Source organism: Staurois parvus, unplaced genomic scaffold (genome assembly GCF_062004578.1).
Source record: "Staurois parvus isolate SC_StPar_1 unplaced genomic scaffold, SC_StPar_1.0 ptg000153l, whole genome shotgun sequence".
NCBI lineage: Eukaryota > Metazoa > Chordata > Amphibia > Anura > Ranidae > Staurois > Staurois parvus.
Genome location: NW_028317949.1, coordinates 21,085,606 through 21,097,965, shown reverse-complemented (window position 1 = coordinate 21,097,965; position 12,360 = coordinate 21,085,606). Strand labels below are relative to the sequence as shown.

The window sequence follows — 12,360 nt, the reverse complement described above, 5'->3', positions numbered from 1 at the left end:
CAACTTTTGCATTTCATTTGGAAACCAAGGATCCACAGTATGGAGGAAGAATGGCGAGGCACACACTGCAAGATGCTTAAAGTCCATTGTGAAGTTTCCACAGTCTGTGTCGATTTGGGGAGCCATGTCATCTGCTGGTCATTAAGTCCAGGGTCAACGCAGCCGTCTACCAGGAGATTTTGGAGCACTTCATGCTTCCTTCCGCAGACGAGCTTTATGGGGTTGCTGACTTCATTTTCCAGCAGGACTTGGCACCTGCCCACACTGCCAAAAGCACCAAAACCTAGTTCAACAACCGTGGGATTACTGTGCTTGATTGGCCAGCAAACTCGCCTGACCTGAACCCCATAGAGAATCTATGAGAGACATGAGACCGAACAATGCAGAAGAGCTGAAGGCCGCTATTGAAGCATCCTGGTCTTCCATAACACCTCAGCAGTGCCACAGGCTGATAGCTTCCATGCCACGCCACATCGAGGCAGTAATTGCTGCAAAAGGGGCCCAAACCAAGTACTGAGTACACATGCATGCTTATACTTTTCAGAGGTCCGATATTGTTCTATGTACAATCCTTGTTTTATTGATTGCATGTAATATTCTAATTTCTGAGATTGTGGATTTGGGGTTTTCATGAACTGTAAGCCATAATCATCACAATTATGACAAATCACGGCTTGAACTATCTTGCTTTGCATGTAATGAGTCTATCTCATATATTAGTTTCACCTTTTAAGCTGCATTACTGAAATAAATGAACTTTTGCACAATATTCTAATTTTTCGAGTTATACCTGAACAATTTTCACTGAAATTTAAAAAAAATAAAAACCTTAAAAAAAAATATCACCAGGTACAGCTAAGATTGTGGATTGCCAAGCATAGCCAGGTTGACCATGAAACAAATTGACATGCTTGAGGAAAATATTCTTCTATAAGAGGTGTTCAGTACGTTATGGACAGGACAGAAGAAAGGATGTCTGTTGTCACATGAATGTAGGAAACCTAGGCTTTGGGATATTTTTATTAAATCCCTGTTCACAACTGTGTGACTTGGTTTACAGGATTACCATTTTTTTCTATGGTGCTTATTTATACCTGTGCATTTCTCTTCTGCTCTTTGTGAAGAAAAAAGTACAGGGATTTTTTTGGGGGGTGCATGAATGTATGTTTTCAGCCCCATGGACATCACGAGAGCATGAAAAATACATGCAAAAGCTTTAAAAAATGCACTAAAAATTAATGAAAATGCAGACACTCAAGTGTGATCCTAACTTAAAAATGGAAAGCACTAAAAAGATGTATTAGGCATTCCTAGCAGAATAACACATCATAAAATGAAGCCTCAACACTATATGAGGAAGTTTAAGAAAAAAGAGAGGAAAAAGACTCCTTTATAAGTCAGATATAAGATTCCATGGTCAGTTAAAAAAAAAAGATTGATAACTAGTCAATATATAGAAAAAAATTTGACACATTTTACGGGAGGCGTTTTTCAAGTGCTATTTCTTAGACCTATATTTTCAAATGTCAGATCATACATTTTCTTTCTATAAAATTACAGAGATCCTGAAATTGTTGGAAAATGTAACATGCTGCAATGAATAAGAATAATTATATACATGCATTCACATAAGAAGTTCTCAGTATCTGAATCTTCATTCTTAAGTTATTATAAAGGCACAGCTTTATCTTTTGGGGGGGGGGGGGTGTTTGTGGGGGTGGGTGTGTGTGTGTGTGTGTGTGTGTGTGTGGGGGGGTGTGTGTGGGGGTGTTGATATTCACTTTTATACTCTCCTTGTAACAGCAAAAATACCAATCCAAGGTTGGACTCCCAGAAGGGGATGATAGCCAATACACTCTCTGAGATGTCAGATAAGGATGAAACTGTCAATAAACAAAAGCATTTTATTTTCTTTCATGTGATCTTAGCATCGCCATTTGTTATGACAATTGGCCATAGATGATGTGATTTTCTTTCCTGAAACTATGGGTTTCAGGAAAGAAAACTCCTCAATCGCTCATTTTCCCCTAGTCATTCAGTGTTGATGGGGGAGTCCTTCCCATGGAGCCACTGTGTTTTCCCGGCTGGGGGTTGCAGGGAGCCATACCTGCCAGAAGAACACGGCGAGTATTGCTAGTGGCTATAGCCACTGGCAATAATTGCATGAAAAATCCAACACGCTGGTTGTACCCAAGTCTTACAACAATGAAGTTGAGTACAATCAGCCTGCCCATAGATGGTTTGAATATCGGCCAGTCCCTGCTGAACCTTGAACCATCTTTGTCCGGCTTTACAGCTTGATACTTACCATTATACTTCTGCTCTTAGAGAGAGAGAATACAAGTACCGTATTTTCCGGCGTATAAGACGACTTTTTACCCTTTGAAAATCTTCTCTAAAGTCAGGGGTCGCCTTATACGCCGGTATACGGCATGCTGATACTTTTTAGGGGGGCGGCGCGGTGCAACTGCCGCCCCCCCTTCCAAGGGACACTAAGTACAGGGGTGGGCAGGGGCTGCTGTCTCTTACCTGGCTCCGGTCCCACAACGATCCGGTCCAGGAAGCGTGGCTGCTCCTTCATTCGGTTCGGCCACTGGATGTTCGCGCGGCTGCTCGGCTCCGCCTCCTCACCTCCAGAACTGGCCTCCAGAACTGTAGCTCAGGAAAGGCACACAGGCGGCCAATCACCGGCGAGGAGGCGGAGCCGAGTGGCCCCGCGAAAATCGAGTGAAGGAGTGGCCGGTAAGTGTGCCGTCCAGAGGTGCTGCTGCAACCACATATGCTGGCTGCAGCAGCACCATACTAGAACGGGGGTCAGCAAGAGTAATTGGTGTGAGTGGGAGGAATAGTGCCCCATCATTGGTATCACTGATACCAATGATGGGGCATTATTCCTCCCGCTGACACCAACGATGGGGCACTATTCCTCCCGCCCACTGACACCAACGATGGGGCACTATTCCACCCCCCACTGACACCAATGATGGGGCACTATTCCACCCCCCACTGACACCAATGTTGGGACACTATTCCTCCCACTGACACCAATGTTGGGACACTATTCCTCCCATTGACACCAATGATGGGGCACGATTCCTCCCACTGACACCAAAGATGAGGCACTATTCTCCCCACTGATACTAATGATGGGGCACTATTCCTGCCACTAATACCAATGATGGGGCACGGTTCCTCCCACTAATACCAATGATGGGGCACGATTCCTCCCACTGATACCAATGATGGGGCACGATTCCTCCGACTGACACCAAAGATGGGGCACTATTCCCCCCACTGATACTATGGGGCACGATTCCTGCCACTGATACCAATGATGGGGCACTATTCCTGCCACTGATACCAATGATGGGGCACGATTCCTCCCACTGACACCAATGATGGGGCACGATTCCTCCCACTGACACCAATGATGGGGTGCTATTCCTCCCACTGACACCAATGATGGGGCACTATTCCTCCCGCCCACTGACACCAACGATGGGGCACTATTCCACCCCCCACTGACACCAATGATGGGGCACTATTCCACCCCCCACTGACACCAATGTTGGGACACTATTCCTCCCACTGACACCAATGTTGGGACACTATTCCTCCCATTGACACCAATGATGGGGCACGATTCCTCCCACTGACACCAAAGATGGGGCACTATTCTCCCCACTGATACTAATGATGGGGCACGATTCCTCCCACTAATACCAATGATGGGACACGATTCCACCCACTGATACCAATGATGGGGCACGATTCCTCTGACTGACACCAAAGATGGGGCACTATTCCCCCCACTGATACTAATGATGGGGCACGATTCCTGCCACTGATACCAATGACGGGGCACTATTCCTGCCACTGATACCAATGATGGGGCACGATTCCTCCCACTGACACCAATGATGGGGCACGATTCCTCCCACTGACACCAATGATGGGGTGCTATTCCTCCCACTGACACCAATGATGGGGCACGATTCATCGCTCTGACACCAATGATGGGACACTATTCCTCCCACTGTTACCAATGATGGGGCACTATTCCTCCCACTAATACCAATGATGGGGCACTATTCCTCCCACTAATACCAATGATGGGGCACTATTCCTCCCACTAATACCAATGATGGGGCACTATTCCTCCCACTGATATCAATGACGGGACACTATTCTTCCCACTGACACCAATGATGGGGCACTATTCCTCCCACTGATATCAATGACGGGGCACTATTCCTCCCACTGACACCAATGATGGGGCACTATTCCTCCCACTAGTACCAATGATGGGACACTATTCCTCCCATTGATATCAATGACGGGGCACTATTCCTCCCACTGACACCAATGATGGGGCACTATTCCTCCCACTAGTACCAATGATGGGACACTATTCCTCCCACTGACACCAATGATGGGGCACAATTCTTCCCACTGACACCAATGATGGGACACTATTCTTCCCACTGACACCGATGATGGGGCACTATTCTTCCCACTGACACCGATGATGGGGCACTATTCCTCCCACTAGTACCAATGATGGGACACTATTCCTCCCACTGACACCAATGATGGGGCACGATTCTTCCCACTGACACCAATGATGGGGCACGATTCTTCCCACTGACACCAATGATGGGACACTATTCCTCCCACTGACACCAATGATGGGGTACAATTCTTCCCACTGACACCAATGATGGGGCACGATTCTTCCCACTGACACCAATGATGGGACACTATTCCTCCCACTGATACCAATGATGGGGCACTATTCCTCCCACTGACACCAATGATGGGGCACAATTCTTCCCACTGACACCAATGATGGGGCACGATTCTTCCCACTGACACCAGTGATGGGACACTATTCCTCCCACTGATACCAATGATGGGACACTATTCCTCCCACTGACACCAGTGATGGGACACTATTCCTCCCACTGATACCAATGATGGGGCACTATTCTTCCCACTGGTGTGCATTGGAAGAGGGGTAGTCTTATACAGCGAGTATAGCCCAAACACTACATTTTAACAGGAAAAGTAGGGGGTCGTCTTATACGCCCAGTCGTCTTATACGCCGGAAAATACGGTATATAATTAAAAGCAAGCATCTCTGAAAGGTTGCACTATTATATCAGTTCAAATATATAGATTCAAATGACTACATTTGTTTACTGGTAACTTTTATTCTTTAGGCAAGCTGTTTAAACAATATAAACAAGTAGTCATCTTCCAAGCATTTCTCATTAGTTCACTTTTAATAACGGCCTGCAAGCTCACACAAACTTGACATACAGTAGCAATAGATCATTTCCTTAAAGGTTTTTCTTAACTCTTGGCTGCGCAGAGCATAAATAAAAGGATCAATGACAGAATTACACATGATAAGAATAAGATAAATATTGAAGTGTGACATAAAACATACACAATAAGGGTTGTGGGGACAAGAGATATAGAAAATTAAATGCAAAAAGAAAGGAGCCCAACAGACTACAAAAACTCCCAGCAAGATAGTTAATGTGATCGCTCCTTTCATGTTGGCTCCTTGGCGTATGGTGTTAGTTCTTGGTAAAACTGCAATCCTTTTCATATGTAACCTGGCCAGCATGAACATGTGCACATACAGAGATACCATGAGTGCAAGCATAGTGAAGATTATACTGATTAGGCAAATGATGACCACATTGCTATCATAATATACAATAAACAACACACCAGAGATCATACATGCTGTCCAAATACAGGTGATAATTATAAATGTTCGCTTCACTGTGATGATGTTGTGATACTGAAGAGCATAGAAAATTGTGAAGTACCTGTCCACTGCTATAGACAGCAGACTGCATATGGATGCAAGCAGGGAGCTGCAGATGATTGAATCTAGGATATTATCAATGTTCTCAATGAGGTTCTGTGCCTTCCTATCTGTATGGTTGGAAAGAGTAATCACAACAGTCTCAAATCCATTGGATACACTCACAAGCATGTCAGCCACAGCCAAGCTGCAGATAAAGAAATACATAGGAGAATGCAGGTTCTTGTTTCGAGATATCGCTGCCACCACCAGAATATTTTCCAGTAGGCTTACAATGCCAAGAATTACGAACACTTCGGGTTTCACAAACAGTTGCTCATAGCATCCTCCAGAGGGATGGTTCTTTTCAGCGCTCTCATTGGCTCCGACATGCAAGCCATAGCTGTGATTTCGCAGGTGCATTAAATGCAGCCTGTGGTGATGGTGAAGATGATGTGTTAAATTCATATTGTACGCTCATTAGCTGGAAAACATAAACGCTTTTCAGAAACAGCTAAACTGCTAGCGATTAACTTTCATTTTCTATAATTCCAGATAGAAATATTGCTTGTTATGCATCCAGGTTCTAATCTTCAGTAGCTTCAGTCCCTTGTCTCATCCATCCATCACTGTTGAGTCAGTAATGCTTCACCTCCTCTCCCAATATTCTCTTTTCACCCTGAAGACATTGGTCTCCTGTGAAAATAATTGCTGGTCTCCTGTGCAAATATTAATTCCATTATATATGAAGTATCCCTGTTGTGAACAGGAGATTTCAGTTAGGCAGCATATAGCAGCTTACCAGCTGATGATTTTATACACCGTGTAAAACGTGTAAAACAGAATGAAAAGACTTGCTCCCTCCTCTGTTTTGACTAGTAGCCAATCAGCATGAAGGGAAGCTTGTGTCAGCATGGTAATTGTTCAGCAATCGCAGCAGAAATCATAATCCATTTCATGCTGTAGTATTTTCTGTAATGCATGTTGCAAGGCACAAATATATTGAGAGAAAGCAACTCTTGCCTATTATCTCTCACAACAGTCTGTTTAGCACTGCACAGGGGAAAAAGACAGTGAATTATAAGGTGTGAAATAAATATATATATACACCGGTATATATATATATATATATATATATATATATATATATTACACAGTATATGTATATTTTTATTTCTGCAGGAGACTGCAGAATTTCACCTGCCAAATGGTTAGTGAGCAGTATAGTAGATAGAGAGCAATGCATCTATGGTGGTACTGCCCAAAAGTACAAAAATTATTGGGAAGATATTTTAGCATGGATAAAAAAAGATATAATTTTTAAGTTTGTAAAAGAACCCATTCAAATTTTATTCCATAACACAGTATACACTGTAACAGCACACTACCTTTTCTCTTAAATGCAGCTAAAAGTCTTATACTGCATTACTGGAGGAGTGATAAATGCCCTACATTGCTGGATTGGAGAATAGAAGTAGACAGGGTTAGGGAGGCAGAATTCTGGGGTCATAAATAGAGGTGAGCGAATCGAACTTGGCGAAGTGAAATTCGTTTCGAATATTAGGAAAAATTCGATTCGCTCCGAACATTAGCAAACTTCGGATGCGCGAATCGAATTTGTAAAGGGAGCTATAATACATTTTATCAGATGTGGGCTACATGGATTCAATATTCTGCACAGATTAAATTAAGAGAGAATATATAAGATTGCTGAATTTTATTATTGTTTGTCTATACACGCCAATGAGGAAATTGTTTTTAGGGGTTAAAATAGCTGTTTGTATATGTAGAGACAATGAAAGCTGGCCGCACTCCATTAATGTAGCAGATAAAACTTTCATGTATTGGATCCTCATAATTAATACAGTAGATCACAACTCCAATGTAAGGACAGAGGAAAGTTAACACCTTTCACACAAAGTACTGTGCTTAGTCATAACATAACATAAGCTATGACTAAGCGCACGTTTTTGTGTGAAACGCATTAACTTTCCTCTGTCCTTACATTGGAGTTGTGATCTACTGTATGCTGTTTTTATTATGAGGATTCAATAAATGGAGATTTTATCTGCTACATCGAGGGAGTGCTATCACCTTTCATTGTCTCTGCATGTTTTCACGGTCACAGATCAGACCGGCACCTGTTGATGCTCAGAGTGGTGGATGGTTTACTTGCTCACCAGAATCGGTTCTTTCATCTCTTTATATTCAGCTGTTTGTACATCCCCATAACTAGTAGAAAATACATTAAAGTGAAAATAATCTAAAATGTACATAATGTGTTGAATGTATAGTGGTAATGAATGTATTTCGTTGACTTGTTTTTGTTTTTTAACCTTTTTTTCTTTTCTCTCCCTTTTTTTGTATATTATTTTAAGCAAGACCAATATTGTAAGTATATATAACTAAAACACCTGCACTCTGTTATCCCCCCTGTTACACAATAGCTGCTGTGATATACACAATAATGTGCAAAAGTAAATATAAATCAAGATATACAGCGTTTACATAAAAAGTACAATACAAATAAAGTGCAAACCAATAGTGTCCACATGTGATTCCTAAAAATATGGTGCAAACCAACAAATGTCCACATGTGATTCCTGTTATTGTAACACAATAATGTTTATAGGAAACTACATATATAGTTTATAAACATGTCCATCATCCATAAAGTGCAACCATTCTTCTGCAACGGAGTGAAATAATATAAAACGTCTGAAAAATAAAGTGATTCATTCAAAATCCACCATTTCCTGATTCCACATGTGTGTACCACCACCATCACAGAGAACTCACCAGACAGCCATGACCTTCTCAATTAAGAGTTGGTCTATATGCTCTTGTTTGTATGTATGAATTCCCCCACTCCAGTAAGTCAATCCACCATGCTCCTCAGTGCAAGCTTTGCCAAAGATGCCATATATTAAAAGGGGAGAAGGAGGCTTCAATAGTGTAAAATGCCCTTTATTAAAATTTACATCAACATGTAAATCTGCTCACATTTCATAGTGCATTAAGCCCTGCACCTCAGTTTAAACATTCAGTGTATTGCCCGGCTCTCTCTACCTCACAAATCCAAGAATGCTCCACACTGCATGCGCATCTCACCACTTCCGTGTCACCAGGTTATAACTTCCTGTAGCTCTGCCTCGACGTACGTTTCGTCATGTTGATGTCATCAAGAGGAATGACAGGAAGCTCGCAGTGGATCTTTATATATCGTTTTGGTTAACCGATTACACACCAATTATTCATGTGCGCTTGTACAACTACTTACATCACTGTCTGACAAAAGCAACAAATTTGCTACCAACCACCCATCAATAAAAAATATAGACCTATATATAGTTATTCCACCTTCCAATTCCCCATCGGTCAGTATGTGGCAGGGGTGGACTGACCATTTGGAAACTCGGGCACTGCCTGAGGGCCCGAGGTCAGTAGGGGGCCCCATGAGATGCCCCTGGCACCTTTTTCATAGGCTTTTTTGAGTTTGGGCAAGGACACAGGGGCCCCATGATCCCCTATTGTCCAGGGGCCCCATGAGTTGTCAGTCCGCCCCTGGTATGTGTTATTGAACAAAGTTGGAATAAGATCTTATACTGAGCACACATGAAACCTACTTATATAAAAAAATATGAATATTTTTTATATAGAAGGCATATTTGAAGAGACCCAGGAATAAGTACATACACTAAAAACATAATAAAACACCCTTATAGTTGAGGAGATCCAGGAGTTTAACCTCCCTAGCGGTCTGATTATGTCAGTATTTCTGTGCTCAAAGTGGTACATTTTTTTGCATGGAAATATGATTTTTTTTATTGTAGGCCTGTAATTTTTAGGAATAACTCACTGAAATCTGTCTGAACAAGAGTCGAGTAAATTAAAATTTGAAACATGAAATCATAAATTCTAATTTAATAAATAATCATAAAAAATTATATAATAATAATAAATTTAATTCAATAATGTAATCAAACCAAAAACACTGAAATATGAAACAGAGCGCCAAGTTCGCCCATCTCTGAGCAAAGTCGCAAAATCGTTTTCCGTGTCCGATGACGAATTTCCCCATAAACCATTTTCACTCAATTCTGCAAGTGGTTCTAATTTACTATCGCTGTTCTGTAGTTGGTCTAAAACCGCTTTTGACCTAAAGGGACGCTTTTTGGACGCCATGGACGTTTCTCAGTTTCCAGGCAGAAAGAACAGTAAAAATGCAGGCAGGGCACAGGACAAAGCACTCGGGACAAAATGTATGTGAAATGCTTTGATACAGTAATGTAATACTATCAGATTTTAGTGTATTGAGTGAAAGTCACTTTTACAACTTTCAAATTTCCCACCGCTCCGTCCCCGTATGACGTCGCAAGGAACGGAACCCAGAAGACAGATGCCGGCATCGGCTGGAGGACATTACAGGGGACACTGCAGGGGGGACATCGCGGGAGCGAAGGACAAGGTAAGTGAAGAAGAGATCCCGGAGCAACGCTGCAGTGTAAACCTGAGTGTAGCTCGGGGTTACCGCTGAAACTTTACCCCGAGCTACACTCAGGAATACAGCCAGGGGGTTAATAATTACTAATAAAGCAGTTAAGGTCAATATCTGTATTAAAACCTTCGGGGGTTAATGTGTCCAACATATATATCAATTTGGTTTCATTTTGGGATATCATTTGTTTTTTATTTTGTCCTCTTGACATGTTGACATGTCTTTATGTCTATCTTTATGTCTATTATGTCTATCTATCTTTATGTTTGCTAGTGCTGCATGCTATACATTTTTGACATCTATAAAACCCCTTTATATTTAAGAAATTACTGCTCCTAGAGGGAGGATTTATGACATTTTTCACTATCATGTTCCTTAGGGCTTTGGCTTTCTTATAAATAAATTTAGGATGCTCCGGCAATTCTTTTCCTAATGTTTTGTCTTTCTTTAGGATAGGCCAATGTGTTTTTATAGTTTTCTCCACTGTTGTATAGTCACCATTAAAGTCTGTGATAAATGCATATTCCATTGATTATACAAACTTTGTGTATAAGCGAAAAATGGATATAATATCAATAATAACAAATTGACAAATTAATCCATCAAGGGCTTACAACATCGCGCCACACTGACGTGAAAACCATCACATTTCAAAAATGATTGGAGCCGCTATTTTAAACAAAATAGAACAGTGAGTAAATAAATGGAAATACCATAAACAGCACTCAGCCTATATATAACCTTAAATAAAATTACATAATCAAATTATATATATATATATATATATATATATATATATATATATATATATAAAATAAAAAAAAATAAAGAAAAAACTGCCATCAAATAAAATAAAGTGCCAAAAAATAGTGACAAAAATTTGTGAAATATCAAAAAATTCAAAAAAAGTCCATGATAAGGTATACAGTAGTCCATATATAATTCCTTCAAATAATATATATTTGCCACAACCATGAATTCCTTTGTGCTCAACACCCCATCAAAGTGTAACTCAACAGATGCTGGTGTTTAATCAGCATATCTTTCAAATATCAGTAGATGTGGAAGACTCAGCAAAATAACGATTACTCCAGATAATAATCATTCATCAGATGGTTGATCCAATTATACTCCGTCATGGTAAGTATAATCCATATGTGGATAAATAAAGAACACTCGCCATAGCATAATTTTGTTTGACTACTTATTATATCAAAATCCCACCTTAAAATCAAACTCACAATATGTAAGGTAAAAAAACAGCATTCGATAGTATATGTAAATCTGCAGTCTGAAAAACAATCTCCAGCTCTCACAGTAGCATCTCACTAGCCGCTCTCAGCAACAGATGACGTGGTTGCGGTCACATGGTCCAGCCACGTGATAACGGCGTACACGATGACATCACTGCTTGATCACGCCCTTATGTGTTTCGTCACACGACTTTGTCTGAGGGTGTGATCAGCACACAGACTTTCGGTCTCTTATAGTGTCGCTCGCACTCCTATAGGTCAGCTCAATAGACCCACCACTGCCATCTAATGAATGAATACATAATGACATATACTCAACTGTTCTGCCTCAATTAGACTTTATATCAGATGAGGAACCAAAAACTCACTCCCTACTGTCATCATTTGTTCAGACAACTTATTGGTAGTCGAATCTCTTAATATATCAAAGGTGACCAGCAATAACATAATTATACAGAACTCATAAACCAAATTATACAATGATACAAACATATATGTGTAAAATAAATAAAATAAAATTACAAAAACCCATGAAATAAAAAAATTGATAAATAATTCATAAATGAATAATCACTAATAAAACAATTTAAATCCAGTTCAACATTTAGGCCATTAGGAGTCAAAGCATTGGTAAAATAAATCCACCTTGTTTCACACTTTGACAGCTCTCTTACCCTATTTGACCCATGCCAAATACGGGGAATGGTGTATATTCCCCAAAATTTAATACAGGAAGGATCTCGATTAAGGTATTTTCTGAAATGCATAAATACACTATATTTATAGCC

General features: G+C 40.8%; 1 protein-coding gene across 1 annotated transcript; it reads right to left on the bottom strand.

Annotated features, from left to right (window-relative positions):
• Window positions 1-5,199: 5,199 nt before the first annotated feature.
• Window positions 5,200-6,647, bottom strand: MC4R (melanocortin 4 receptor). Its single transcript, XM_089674884.1, has one exon. It carries the CDS (start codon window positions 6,287-6,289, stop codon window positions 5,285-5,287), a length of 1,005 nt encoding a protein of 334 aa, XP_089531010.1. The 5' UTR covers window positions 6,290-6,647; the 3' UTR covers window positions 5,200-5,284.
• Window positions 6,648-12,360: the final 5,713 nt, after the last annotated feature.

Bases quoted from the DNA above. Each gene is read 5' to 3' on its own strand.
- MC4R (XM_089674884.1), bottom strand. From the start codon at position 6,289: ATGAATTTAACACATCATCTTCACCATCACCACAGGCTGCATTTAATG.